Below are 14,781 nucleotides of genomic sequence, written 5' to 3' on the forward strand. Positions count from 1 at the left end.
ATGTTTTTCAAACCGCTCATGCACTTTCAACCAATCCTTATTTGACAACTGCTCTTGGTGAAAGTTTATTTTCAACCCTGATAACTATTCAAAAGCACAAAGAATTAACTTCACGTTGTGAGCTTGTTCCAGATTATGTTCTAATAAAAAAAATGGTGTCATCAGCATATTGTAAGAAGCCGCCATCTACAAGATAGGGCACCACACCACGTAGCTGATCCTCTGTTTTTGCTCTATTTAAGAAAAGTGATTTTGTGATTTTCGTGATCGAATAATAACGCAATCAATGGGACTAACGAGTTTCTCAAGTGAACATTTCTAGATCCTAGGGATAAAGTAAAAAGGCCAAGCAAAGCAAAACACGAGGAAAGAACTCAAAGAAACGCTGAATCGGACAAATTCTGCCGAAAACAGTAGCACCGGTTTAACCGACGACCCTGTACTGGTTAAACCGGCTGGCATCGGATAGACCGACGTGTGGTCGGCAAAGCATTGGCTCAAGCTGTGCCGAGCCAAGTGAAGAAATCCCAATGCGATCCCGACGGTCGTGAAGTGAGGCATCGGTGCATTCACCGAGGGCATTACCCAGAGAGCATGTCAAGCGCGTAGGAGTCAAGCCTTCAGCACCGGTTAAACTGATGGTGCACAAAAGAGCATTAGTGCATTCACTGTACCATTACTCAAAGAGCATGTCAAGCACGCAGAAGCCAAGTCTTCAGTACCGGTTGAACCGGTGGCCATCAGAGCACAACATTGATGCAATGACGTCAGCAGGAGAAGATGAAGTGCAACGGCTATGTGACGGTCTAGAGTGTTCGGTTAAACCGATACCCTAGCATCGGTTTAACCGATGGTTGCAGACTTAGCTGCAGAAGTGTCAGAGAAGCCAACGGATAGTTTCAGTCTGTTAGTGACTAGTTGAACCAATGCCTTACCACTGGATGAACCTACGCCTACGCAGAAAATTGGACAACGGCTACAAACAGCTAGTTCAACTTGCATTGGTGGCCTATATATATACGCCATCCCCCTGGCCATTTGAAGTTTGTTGGAGTTCCTAGAATTCACACCCACACCCAAGAATGTTTCCAAGCTATCCAAGTGCTTAGTGATCAAATCTTTAGCCCTTTAGCAGAACTTTGAGAGTGTTAGTGTAGGTTTATCTCTCGAGAGAGTGAGAGCAAGGTGTTGAACCTTATGTACTGGTCCTAGAGTGAACCACAAGTGTATCATGGTGCGCCGGCCATTCTTGGAGTCTTGGTGGCTTGCCGGCACGTCTTCAACCCTCCGACTTGGTGTGGAGCGGCGTCGATAACATTGTGCGCGGGTTGTGGAGACCCCATTCTTCCTGGAGAAGCTCCTTAGTGGAACAAGGGGGCACGGTGACCGACAACTTAGGTAAGCCTTAGTGGCATTGCCTCAGTGGCAAGTCAAGGTGTCCCTGAAAGAGACTTGATGGCCGAGAAGCGATACTCTTGATAGAGTGCTTCAACAACGTGGAGTAGGACTAGCTTAGACTACCGAACCATATGATAAATCCCACGTCAAGAGTTTGCTTCCTCTCATCTCCTAATTAAGCTTCCGCATTTTATATTGCAACTTGTGTGCCTTTACTTTCTTAGAGTAGATCAAGACAAAATTGGTTATAAATTGCAAAAACTCTTTTTGGACGAGGGTTTCACACTAGAAGAACCGTAGTTGTACATTTAGATAGTATGCAATAGTTTAGTTTTATGTGCAAATTAGTTGGAACCTTATGTTAAGATTTTAAGTTGGCTAATTCATCTCCTTTTCCTCTCAGGCTACGAGCACCGGATAACTTTTATATCGTACCACGGTTCTCAACACTTCAACTATTTAACTTTTTTCCTTGAATACGCACTAGTTAACCTTGAGTATGAGGTGAAAAATAAGCGACGAAATTAAAAAGCAGAATTGCACATTATCTGCCGCCACCTGATGCCTACCCTACGTTCTCCGTCGTGGTGGCTCTATACAGCTGCTCCACGAACCCTCTGAACCGTTTGATGTCTAGGATGATGTGCTGGCCGTTGATGAAGATGTTCCACACCGTGTCAAACCCCTGGCGGTGTACGGAGATGGGGTCCGTAAACACTGCGTGGTCCCTGGGGTAGGTCTCGTTCAGAGTGGTCTCGTCCGCCGTGGCCTCGTACTCGAGGTACCGGAGGCCCATGGGTGCCACCGGCTCGCCGAACGACTGCCGGCACGGCCACTTGAGGTCGCCCCACGGGATGATCTGCACCACCGTGGCGTTGTCAGGCAGGAACAGCATGTTGGCCAGTCCGGCACCGTGCACGCCCATGAGCACGTCGCAGGAGTTCACCACCGCCGTGAACCGTTCCAGGTCACTGACGTCGTCCGGCCCCGCAGGAACCACATCGAAGCCCACCTCGGTCGCGGCGGCGATGGCGTCGGCTTCATTCTTCAGTTGCCTCGAGTTGCGACGCAGGATCAGGACGAGTCGGGGCTTCCGTCCGCCGGAGCTCCTGCTCACTGGCGCCGCCCGTGGCCGCTGCAGCGAGTAGGCGGAGCGGATGAATTCCCGGAAGCTCGTCATGGTGTAGCCGTTGCGAGAGAGACCTGGGACGATACCGAGCTCCTTGTGACTCTCCAGCCCGACACGAGCCGACGGGAAGCAGCGCACGGCGTCTTCGTCGGAGTCCATGTCTATTACAGGGTAGGCGGATAGCGTGGCGAGGATGGACTTGTACTTGGCAATCCACTTGGGTTCATAGTCGGTGGCGAGCAGCTGCACGCGGCCATCGTACTGACGGGCCGTGAGGTAGAGTGGGATGATCACATCGGTCATGACGTGGAAGAAGTTCCGGTTGTAGCCGCCCGTAGAGAAAATCACGGCTGGGACATCGTGCCGAACCGAGCACTCCGGTGGGGCGTCGTCGTCGGCACCTCCTGTTGGCGGGCTGGATCGGCGCAAGGTGACCTCCCGAACCAGGAGCATGACCTGATCCTCCCACTTTCGTGCATACGGGCGGAGCTTGATGGTCGAGTTCTCCGGGCGATAGGTGGACGCCGAGACGACGTAAACGGTGGCGGATTTGCCATGGATTTGCCGGGGAATAGTGAGGTAGGAAATATTTTTGATCTGTTCTATCTGCTGCTTGAGACGGTGGCTGGGATAGAGCTAGGTTGTTCAAGTTGTTTAGTTAGGGAGTAGTTAGTTTTTTAGTCGCATTTATAGGCCCAGACTTTTATCTTGTAATATCTAACAAAAGGTGGGCCAGCGCATGAAGTTGTGGCGTGTTTTGTAACTTGGATCATTTTCTTCTATCTTAATACAAAGAAGCGCAGCTCTCTTGCGTTTTTGATAAAAAAAACATTTATTTATTGCCTAGCTAGGCAAATTGTACGTACTGCACACCAAAAATGCCCTCTTGTAAGGAGTCGATTTGACGTAAACATCGCTCATATATAGAGCTAGCAAACATGGAGTTACAGAAGTAAAGAAGTACCTGAAATTTTCACAGAACTGTCCTCTTCCCTGATCGTTGTAGCGATTTGGTTTGGCTGGTTGTACCCTGCAGCAAATTAATTAGATATAGTGATAAAAATGCACTTGCATTGTAATGATAAGAGATACTGATTTACAGTGTCCAGAAAAAATAGTTGAGCAATACTATGGATTTCAGACTTAATTATTGCTGTGCTTGGCCACCTAGTGGTAGCTAGAGGTTAGAAAATTTAGCCGGACCCGTCAACTTGCATTGTGCTGCACAAAATAGAAATACTATCCCCTGAACCTAGTTCAAAAAATACTGACATGGCTCTCACATATTCAAGTTTCTTAGTGTTGACTCACAGATGAATTTTCTAAGTTTGTAGCTGCTACGCTTAACAGTATATATATATACACACACACACACACACACACACACACACACACACACACACACACACACACACACACACACACACACACACACATACTTCATGGGTTGCATCGGAGACATCGCATTTCTTTAATCTAACCCCACTGATTAGCTGGCTCCAGTCTTTTAGTTGCCTATCGTAGATGGTTGTTTTCCTTCTAACAATTCAAATAATTCTTGCACTTATTGAAACCATCAGTGATAACTTGTTATGTACGATGCATGTGGCTCTACATATGGATGTGTTATCATTTTTTTATCATAGTTCTGTGCAAGCACGTGAAGGCACTGCACACTACTCTAGTCACTCTTGAATGTGTAAACTTTGGTACTGCAGAACAGTGTAGTTAATCACCTTTCGTCGCATCGACGCCGCCAGCCATCTCGTCTCCTGATGCAGCAGAAGGAGATGAGCCGACAATGGAATCTGAATTTGAAAGAGAGGCCACATGGAGTAAACTCTTGCTAATAAGATTCGAGGAACGATGGAGAGAACTGACTACATTGAAGTAATTGATACACAGTTGTTTCTTTCCAGATCTTTGCCAGTCTACAGCTTCTAACTTCACTACGTTAATTAGCACTGCTGCCATCTTGTTCCGTCTAGAACATGAATAGAGAGATGAACTAGACCATTATATGTCAAACTTTATTTTTGACAACAAGATGTATTCGATTAAAAAAACATGCTCAGAACACAAATTGAGCTCACTGAGGGTAAAACCTTGTGAACCATTTCAGCGGCAACTTTAGTTAATGTTCGACTAGATGGTCTGATATCCTTATGTGTACTTCAGTTCTATGGTAGTGATATATCTAAAATTAAACATCCCCTGTGTTCAGGGATATTCAAGTTCAATTATCTGCCAAGAGAAAAGTTTGTTTTGCTGCCGCTTTATCAGTGGAGATGCACATGCCGCATGCCGTCTCATAGGAATTTCCCAGGTAAAAATCCTTAGAAATTCCGTGTGCCTAATAAAGTTTGGAGAATTCTTGGAAAGAATGATGAAAAAAGCAGAATGTCGAGAGGGAAGACGATAAGCCCGATTACAAGCAATCTTTCTTCTCCTACCAAACATCATGAAAAGGTGACTTACAGCGGGCAACCTGCGGATGGAGATTGGTCTTGAGCACAATCAGAACGAGAAGAGGCAGCAGGAGCCACAGCGCTGCTGCACCGCTCCCATGCTTCTTGCTCTTGGGTCTTCCCCTCATATCCCACAATCTCAAAGCAGACCTCTCAAATGCTCTCAACTGAACTCCGGTCAGTAAGCTCAGCTGCTACCCAGGTAGCTAGCAACTACTGTGTGTGTGTGTGTGTCAGTGATGTGTGTGCTATTTATTTGAACTTGCTGTCCATCTTCTATCACATTTGCGCTTCGATTTGCAAAAAGTCCACGGGTTGACTTACACGCAGCATTAGAACCAAGCACATGCAGGCCAACGGAATCAGAGTTCAGAAGGGAGAGCCAAATCTTATTGAATTAATGCGACGCATACATACGCCAATACGACGTGTGGACTGATTTGCATATTGTATCTCATATCTTCCTTTCTCTAGAACCTTTTCTTGCCAATTGGGTATTTACGTAAATGTATGCCATAATGGTAGCATCGATTCGATTAAAAGATTTTTACAACTTGTATCCTTTTTTTCATTTTCTATAGGGCCAAATACAATCTTCTGAGTTGCAGTGCTATGTTTCTTGCAGTGGAAGTGTCCTATCCTAGCTCCACACTCTGCCATACTAATAAATTTGCTGATGTGACATGATATTTAATACTCATGACACTTCTACGATACTCCCATTGAGATTGTCTTAAGAAACGATTTCCTTTAATTATCTTCTCTTTTCTTATTAATTAGATCGCCACATCACCATTTCGCTTAGGTGGCATCTCATTTAATAGAGATAGAAACCACTATAAATGTCTCATTGGGACTGCCTTAAGACACTTATTTCTATAGGCATGTATGCAACTCTTGTTTCTATCTACTAGTAGGGTGCACGTGCGTGCCGCACGTGTGTTTGAAGAACGATGTTGCGATAAAAATAACCACCCTAAATTTTAGCTGCATCAAGCATTTTTAAGAACACCTCCAATTCAATAGGTGTATCAAAATCAAAATACCATGACTGACTTTTGTATTGATCAAATAAAGTCCAGGAAAGCGAGAGAAACTTGTCCACATATAGCACCATATTATTATTATGATTACATGTTAGTTCCAGCTGCAGAACCATCATAATAGCACTGATCGTGGTTCAACTCTCAGCTGGTCTTCCTTCTTTCTAGTCTTGCATATAGATTACCGAGTAGACAAAACAGTAACTATTGCACCATGGCGCTGAGTAGTTAGATTAACATCAGCACGGACACACAGATAAGCAAATAAACCAGATTATTGAAAGTTGTATCGAGCTAACCTTCATCAACTTTTCAGTATATCCCTGAATACATTATTTTTGGTTCTTCTACCAGTAGGATCAGCATCCTTGTTAGGTTTAGCCAGCAACTATGTTGTCTATCTCGATACTCCTCTGGAGAGCGCCACATATAACTGACCTTGTGAGAATACTGGATCAGGGAGGTATATACCAACATTCGGGATGGTCTGACCCTGTGCCTTGTTAATTGTCATGGCAAAAGCTTAATCTGATTGGAAACTGCTTTAGTTTGAATTTGAATGGAAGTGTAATGTCTTCCGATGGAGACATCGGTATACGAGGTATAAAAATTCTGTTACCAGCATATTGCCCATTCACAATCTCACAATCAATTGCGTTGTTGTTAAACCCTTTGACAACCAAATGAGTACCATTACACAGTCCATTATGAGGGTCAATGTTGCGAAGAAGTATAACAAGGCAATTTTTTTTATTTTAAGCTCATGAGGAGGAAGGCCATTTTGGGTTATTGAGTTGAGAAAATCAAGGCGATAGTTGTTATGGGAGTCATCATCAACAGAATCATGTTATAGTAATCTTTTTCTTTACCAGGAAACTTGTCGATCATCAAAGCGTTGAGAGAGTCAACATGTGCATTCCTTGTTGAAAGAATTGCACGCTCACGCATATACGCTGCTGAAGTCCACTTTGATTCAAGGTCAGGGAAGACACGTTCAATCAGTATGCGAATTGATTCTTTAGATTCATACTCAATCAATATGTCGTGTGGATGTTGCACGTAGTCATTGGCGAAACTTTCTTCAGTACCATTACCAATGCGTAACAAGAATTCTGAGAACCAGATATCACTTTGAGCTCTCATGTTCTGTTGCAGCTTTATAATTTTTATATTGTCCCATATGTACAACCGTAACAATGTGGCGTCCATGATCTGTGCTCTAGTACCCTTAGGAACAACCGGTAAGACTTGTCTAAAATTGCCTCCAAAAACCATGACTTTGCCTCCAAATGGCTCAAAACTTCCAGTAATATCTTGCAATGATCTATCCAGAGTTTCAACTGACTGTCTCCGTGTCATGGCAACTTCATCCCATATGATGAGTGATGCCTCACGCAATAGAGTTTGTTCCAGTTTGCTTGGTGAAATTGCAAACTGAATTTTCCTCAAGCTTGATTGGAATTTTGAACCTGGAGTGAGCTGTACGACCACCAGGCATAATTGATGAAGCAATACTCGACGTAGCGGTGGCAACTGCAATCAAGTCCACTGACTGAACCTTAGCTAATAATGCCCTATACAGGTACGTCTTGCCGGTCCCACCTGGACCATCCGTGAAGAAGACTTCTCCCTTATTATGAACAACATGATCAAGTATTTTTGTAAAACCCGCCCGTTGGTCCAAATTCAGAGTTTCTATTAATTTCAGATCCTTATCCCGAACTCCAATCTTTCTCTCCTCAGTAAGCTCTCTATAGTGGTCTCTGGTCGTGTGATCTGCATGTGTGTGATAGATCATGATTAGTCCACTTTAATTTAATAAAAGAAACATAAGTGTATAGTGTATCAGATACACTTTACCACTTCCAATTAGCCATATTAATGAACATAAACTATTTTTAAATAGAAACGATTGCGTTCAAAGTCACATATATGTCAAATAAAAACATGAATTGAACTAACAAAACTATTGATTATTATTTATTATTAAAAGAAATAAAACTCAGCGTCTCCATCGTAGTAAACCCACCTGATTCATCGATGTTAGGAAGACCATAACTTTTAATATCCTTTCCCATAGAGCATACAATATCAGCTATGTCACGCAGCACAATTGCTCAACACATGCTGAGTTTGCATGCACACGATGGTAGTCCTCATCCAAATCTTCCACATGTTTGTCCCATAGAACATAGATATTGGTGTACTCACAGAACACAATAATGGTGGCAAACATCCTTCTAAGAGCAGAAGGCATTTGAAAGGTTGTAGCTTTGGTTAGTGCTTCATCTAGAGACCTATCAGTCTCAACAAGGCCAAGTTCCCCACGAACAGATCTAATTGACTCAAATGAAGTTGGGCCTCTGAAAAGGTTTAGAAGCACCCATAGGTAGTATCTTTCACCTTCAGAAGGATATGCATAGACCAGCCTCCTGATCTAAAAATGCCTTTTCCTAGGCTTCCAAAGTTTCTTAGACTTATTCCAAGTATAATGTTCTGAGAATTCTCGGTATAGATATTTTCGTGCTTCTGGATCTTCCACATTCATTCTGAAAAACTCAGTCAGCATTGATCTCTGGGATTTAGCTCGCTCAAGAACGCCTTCAAGGTTGTAATGATCATTGAATGGAACCATATGCATACCAGGGAGGTGCACCTACATTTGCAAGACTGGTGGTGACATGGAGTACATCGGAAATCTAAACAACCAATATACTGTTTATATAGCTGTGATGCATCTAGCCTTCCACTGTCCTGGACTGCAAACGATACATAGTCAGTCTCCTTGTATATGTATTTGTATATGTACTTTATAGACTTTATACTGCAGCAAACCTCTACATTAATATGGCAATTATACCACATTAGTAGGGTAGGGTTATATGGAACAACCCATCGATTATCCAACCATTTTTTCCTAATAAAAATCTTTTGTTCGTCCTGCCTTCTTCTATATATAGGATATGTGTCTTTCTCTTGTTGAGTCCCTCACAAAACTGACGAGGATATTTGAAACGACATACTCCATCTACCATGCATCCACAATTTTTGTTAAGAACACCACATGGTCGATGTATCATGTGTTTGCACACAAGTCGGTGGAGTTCAGGGTACTTCTTCTCATCAGGAAACTCTGCTGAAATATACTTATCAAAATCATCAGGCCCACTAAGCTTAGCACTCTTATCCATAATCAAGAGAAAGTGTTCATGTGGTAGTCCTCTTTTCTGAAACTCTGTAACATGAGCCCAAGCAGAAACTTTTCCAAAGTGACCCTTTTTAATAAAAAAATCATGAAGATCCAAAAGCTTTGCCCGATACACCCTTGCCACAATGTCTGGTCTGTCTTGAGGAGTTTGACCAGGCAACAAGAGTTTAGTACTCTCGGGTCAGTAATGATTGCAAGTCATTGTAACAAAATAATCTGGCCGTCCATATCTAGCCACCAACGTCATTGCATCCATAAATCTGCATTGTATGTCACGATCGCTTCCAGGAAAATCCTTTGATAGAACGACTCGTTTACCAGCATTTAATCCTCTAGCTTCACTTGAGGCTAAGGTGTCCATAATACCCTATTTAAAAAAAGGAGAACAATGCATCATGACCATGAAATTTATATTAAAAATAGTGTGCACCTAACAGGTAAACATCAAACCTGGTATAGAACAGCGCGAATTATTTTCTGATGTTCCGGGTTGGAGTACTAGTCCAAACGCATGGATTCAATTTTCACATAGACATCAACAAGCCATTGCTGAAATAGCCGGCTACCATAAAAAAACAACAAAAGAACCTTCTCTATTTTGAATGAGGTATGTGTAATATTCTCTAGCACTGACGTGAATACGTGATCCTCCATCACCTAAACAATGACACACATAAGTAAGAACCACTACTCATCAGAAGATATCACATTTAAGGCAATGATGATACTGATCACCGGGCTCATGTGTTTCGTCGTCACCATCTACATTTTCCTGATCATCATTGTCTATACATGTAAAAGTTGTGATTCAATTGTAAGTTGTGAGTTTGCTTCACACTCTTAGCACGAAGACATGTATAAATTGAATGGATCCTGTGCATACACATTACCAACCTCGGTTTAGATCCACATCATTCCTCGTTGATTCCTTGGGTGTAGCCAAAACCACAACTGCATTTTTACATGTAAAATAAGTTATTAGTACCATTTAACAACAATATCACATGAAAAATATAAGAGGTGCAAAACATTTACATTTCCGTTTAGTGTAGCTCCTATTCTTTATAGGGAAACATATAACAAGATCTTGTTCAAGTAATATACTCTTGTCTTCCTAGCCAGTTTCACCACCAGGATAGAGTACAGGATAAGCCAACGGGTCATAACATCCATAATACGCCCTAATGAAATGTGGATGTCCACTATTTGGATATACCATAATACTTTGAGTAAACTTTTGTTTCCCATCAGAACCATCTTCCCATATAGCAGCTACCTGCTCCATTGCCGGAGCATTGTATCTTCGTTGATCAACAGATATACTTGTGTTCAGCTCAATCTTGAACTCGTTCAATCTATGCATTTGCCCCAAACTTCTAAAAACCCGAACTTATGGATTGTCATCAAGAATTCTCAAAATGTATACTAATAGCTTTGAGTCAAGATGAGGACACCGCTTGATCCTGTGTGCCATAGTTTCATCTGAAACTAAAGCTGCATATGTCTAGGTCCTTTTCCTCCGGGCTTCAACTGATCGAGTCTATGGTAGATCTGACCATGCACCTTGAAACAATAAACCCCAGTACCTACATATTATATTAGGGACAACAAAGTTATTTACTAATCATAACTCAGATGTTATAATAATTTGGGGCTAACATATATATAATAATGAAATGAGTTGGTATTTCGCTTACTAGCAGCTGTGGCCAGCCGTTGATCAACAGAAGCCCCAAAGCTGGTGAAAGAGAAATGTGAGTTGAAGTACCGAATGTTTTTTCTAAAGTATTTTGTGTCGCCATCATTCTGGCTTGTGAACAGACAACGTAGCTCGTCAAGAATTGGGGCAATAAATATGTTAACCTTGCCCTTCCTGCAACAGAATCCAGGACCTTCCCCAAGAAACCTTTTTGCTCCACAGTACTCGCACATAGGAACCTTGCGTAACACAAAGTGCCTAATAGGAAGGTTCTTATAGACTACATCATATGGATCAATGTCTATAGGGATTACATTAGGGTCCCGACAAGTCTTGTACAGTACATCTGCCACGAACAGACCGAAAGTAACAAACGGTTATCTATTCATGGTATAGATACAGATGACTATCTACCAATGTAAAGGTTTTGCACTTGGTTCGTGGAATACCATGGCCTCGTCATCTTCATAAGTTGTCTGTTCGTTGCCATCAGGTTGTCTACAGTCCAAATCTTCTTCTGTGTATGATAAACAATAATATTATCCTTCATGTATATTCTTAACAGCAAATAGATTCCTGCATCGAGGGTGCTCTCACCTTCTAGAGCATCTAGAGCCTCGTCTGGATCCCGAATACCAGAATCATAAGTTGCACATATATTTGAATTCCCTAATGGTATACCTAATTCACGATTGCATCATGCCAACGTATTAGTTTAATAAAGATTACATAACCAAAAATAAAAATTCAGACTTTTCGACGCACTTCGGTTGATAGGAAGATTGGTCAACACAGATTGAACAGATCCAGTTGGTCTTGATGCCAATAATGAATCTATAAAACCCACTGCAGGTTAATTAAAAAATTGAGCAACTCGAGTGTAAGAACTAAAAAGAAATAAACATAATTATCTCCATCATTCAGGTTCCCAGACCGCATGATATTGTTAAGATTACGAGCCAGAAATTTTAGAGATCTTTTCCATCTTCGCCTGAGAAGACATATTAGCATACCTCTTCTTGTCCATCTCCCTCTTCAATTCTTCTGGTGTCTTCTCAACAATATCGACACCATTACATGGATTATTGTGTGCATAAGCCAGATTGTTACATTATGGTTTGCGGCATACCATGCATGAAGAAGCATGCAACCGACCACATAGTACTAACATTGGTCAACTGCAACAGTCTCTACGCTGGACTTGTACAATTCTGAACCCCTAGGAATGTATGCCCCATCATCAATTCGATGAAGCCAGCTTGATTCGTAGTCGTCCGCCGTTCTGTTTGTACAAGTAGTAGGTGCTCCACCAATGATATCTATCCAAAATGAAATCAAAGAGTAATAAAAATAATATGTGCTTTTAGGATAGGAATGTCTGCATCTCCAATGATATTACCCGATGTTGTTTCATTGGATGTTACCACTGGCAAACACGGTGTTGCAAAGATGTCAATCTGGTGCGCACACACCTCTAACGCACGGCTCCCATTTTTCTTCATTGCGTAAGCCTCCCTTCGCTTTGCGTTCCTATGTGCTTTCTGCTCATCAGTTAACTTTGCATACCTGTCTCTAGCCTTTTGACGTTCTGTACAAGCAGTAGCCGATCAACCAATGATATGTTTTTGAAATCAAAGAGTTTTATAAAATATTAGGGGGCTGTCAGGATTGGAATGTCTGACAATCCAATGATATTACCTGCTTGGCCTTTGTTGGACGGCACAACGGGCTCAATTGGTGTAGCAAATGTGTCAACTTGTTGCTCACGCATGTCTTACGCATGACTGCTATTTTTTCATTGCGTAAGCTTCCCTCTGCTTTGCATTCCTTTGTGCTTTCTGCTTATCAGTTAACTTTGCATAATTTTCTCTGGCTTTTTGACGTTTAGTTTCCAATGCAGCAAGAACTGCAATATTTTAGGATACTTAGTCGAAGCCTTTAATTCCATCACTGCATATCTATACTGAAAAGTTCAGTAATACTAAAATTTACCACAATCTTGATCATCAGGCAGCGATGCAGTCATTTGCGATATGGACCTTTTCAACTTGCGTCCGCTAGGGCCGTCGGGTTGATTGGTGATATCACGAAGGGAGTGCTCGATGTTCCATGACCACCTAAATCAAGTGATCTAATGCCTGAAACAAGCTAGAAGGCTCTCAGCTGAATTAGCAATCCTGTCGCTTGCAGAGGACCATGAAACAAAAGCTTGAAGGCTCTCCACTGAATTAACAATCTCTAAGCACTTCACTAATTTCTGTCAATTTAGCTTAATTGGGTGGCAAACGTGACGATCTGAGAGCAGCGCAGGAACTACTCATATGGGCTCCAACACGTACGCTGATGATGGGTGCTGGGGAGGCGTACCTGGTGCGCTGATCCTTGACCTGGACATTGACCTCGCTGAAATTTCTGAAATGCAGGCACATGAAAATAAGCAGCTATGGTGGCCGCCGTCACCGTGCAGCGAAATCGCCCGTGATGTAGGCCATTATAGGGACCAAGGAGTAGAATAATTGAGAGATGAGGTCGATGGGGTTTAATTTTGCTGATTTCCATCGGAATTAGAAAAAGCAACTCGACCTCATGATGATCCGTAGTTTATTAGGGTTTCGGACCTCACCTCCTGGAGCTTGGCGCCGGCGATTCCTGCGTTCGCGGAAGGACGATGGGTGGCGAGGTTTAGGGGATGGGCACCATTGGCGCCGTGGATGGTGGCCTGGTCTCCAGGGGGACGATCCTGCACTTGTGTAAGGACGACGGGGAGGCGGACGATCCTGGGTTCGTGGAAGAAAAGGACGACGGCGACGGCAATCTCGCGAGTTGGTGGAATATAGGTGACAGGGAAGGACGACGGTGACGACAATCTGGCGAATTGATGGATCGGCGCCAGTGAAGGACGACGGCAATGCGTTGTTCGGCCCCGTGATCCCGCAATCAACACAAAGCAACGATGGTGGGTGCGCGGGCGGGTAAGCGCTTGCGTCGGTGAAAAAAAAATTGAGAACCAGCTGAAACATCTCGGAATGTTGGAAAACTATTGGTCTATCCCTCGAGACCAAAGTTCAGGATCTAACAGGTCGGGTCGCTGTGAGGGGTACAGGGTGCTTGGCCTTGGTGCATTTGAATTTCAATTTCTTTAGATCCTTATAGTATAGATATAGATAGATAGATAGACTAGTAAAGTGTACGTGCGACACACATGTATATTCAAAATATTGTCATATATAGTACATTTAGTATGCTCGGTTTTTCTATTCGGTTAACGTAAATGCAGTTTGGCTAGGTTGTACGCCTGCGTGCAAGCATGACTTTGTCAGGAACGATTGTAATCCTTGATCTAATTAATAAAACTCTCTTTCACACAAAAAAAAAGCTGTCAAGTAGAGATGCAACTGACCAACCCGTAGCATCAGCAAGCCTTTCTTTGTTCAGTTGCTGTTGCATTGCATCCATGAGGGAGATTAGGAACTGGGCGTCCCTCGAGGGTGGGCTGCTCGCGACATCTTCCTCCAGCTCCCTGCCAATGCCGACACCGTCTGCTTCCGCCGCGTGTGCCGTGGCAGGCGCATCGCCGATGGCGCATGTGCGTCGATGTCTCGGTGCTCATCATGAATCCCGGCAGGATCGCCGTCTGCCATGTAGAAGTGCGGAGGTTTGCCGTGACCTCGGTTACTTTACATGTTTTTTTGTTCCACATTTACTTTACTAAAACTAGTGGCTACTGATTTTGTATAGTTGCTTCTCAGTTTTTGGCTCTGGAATGCTTACTTCAACATCCATCTTTAGTTGACATTCCATAGCTTTCATTGATTCATTCTTCATGTTATTCTTAT

At 43.0% G+C, this 14,781-nt stretch overlaps 1 protein-coding gene across 1 annotated transcript; it reads right to left on the bottom strand.

Annotated features, from left to right (window-relative positions):
- Positions 1-1,963: 1,963 nt before the first annotated feature.
- On the bottom strand, positions 1,964-5,202 carry LOC120647955 (alpha-1,3-arabinosyltransferase XAT3-like). The gene is made up of 4 exons (XM_039924750.1): positions 5,006-5,202; positions 4,264-4,335; positions 3,476-3,557; positions 1,964-3,152 (listed from the first exon to the last, which is right to left on the bottom strand). The coding sequence occupies exons 1-4, from the start codon at positions 5,121-5,123 to the stop codon at positions 1,964-1,966; spliced, it is 1,461 nt and encodes a 486-aa protein (XP_039780684.1). The 5' UTR covers positions 5,124-5,202.
- Positions 5,203-14,781: the final 9,579 nt, after the last annotated feature.

Source organism: Panicum virgatum, chromosome 9K (assembly GCF_016808335.1).
Source record: "Panicum virgatum strain AP13 chromosome 9K, P.virgatum_v5, whole genome shotgun sequence".
Taxonomy (NCBI): Eukaryota; Viridiplantae; Streptophyta; class Magnoliopsida; order Poales; family Poaceae; genus Panicum; species Panicum virgatum.

Coding starts and splice junctions, on each gene's coding strand:
- LOC120647955 (XM_039924750.1), bottom strand. CDS start 5,123: ATGAGGGGAAGACCCAAGAGCAAGAAGCATGGGAGCGGTGCAGCAGCG. Junction 4,336..5,005: donor CCATCCGCAGGTTGCCCGCT/GTAAGTCACCTT, acceptor TTTCAAATTCAG/ATTCCATTGTCGGCTCATCT. Junction 3,558..4,263: donor CGGCGTCGATGCGACGAAAG/GTGATTAACTAC, acceptor AATTTGCTGCAG/GGTACAACCAGCCAAACCAA.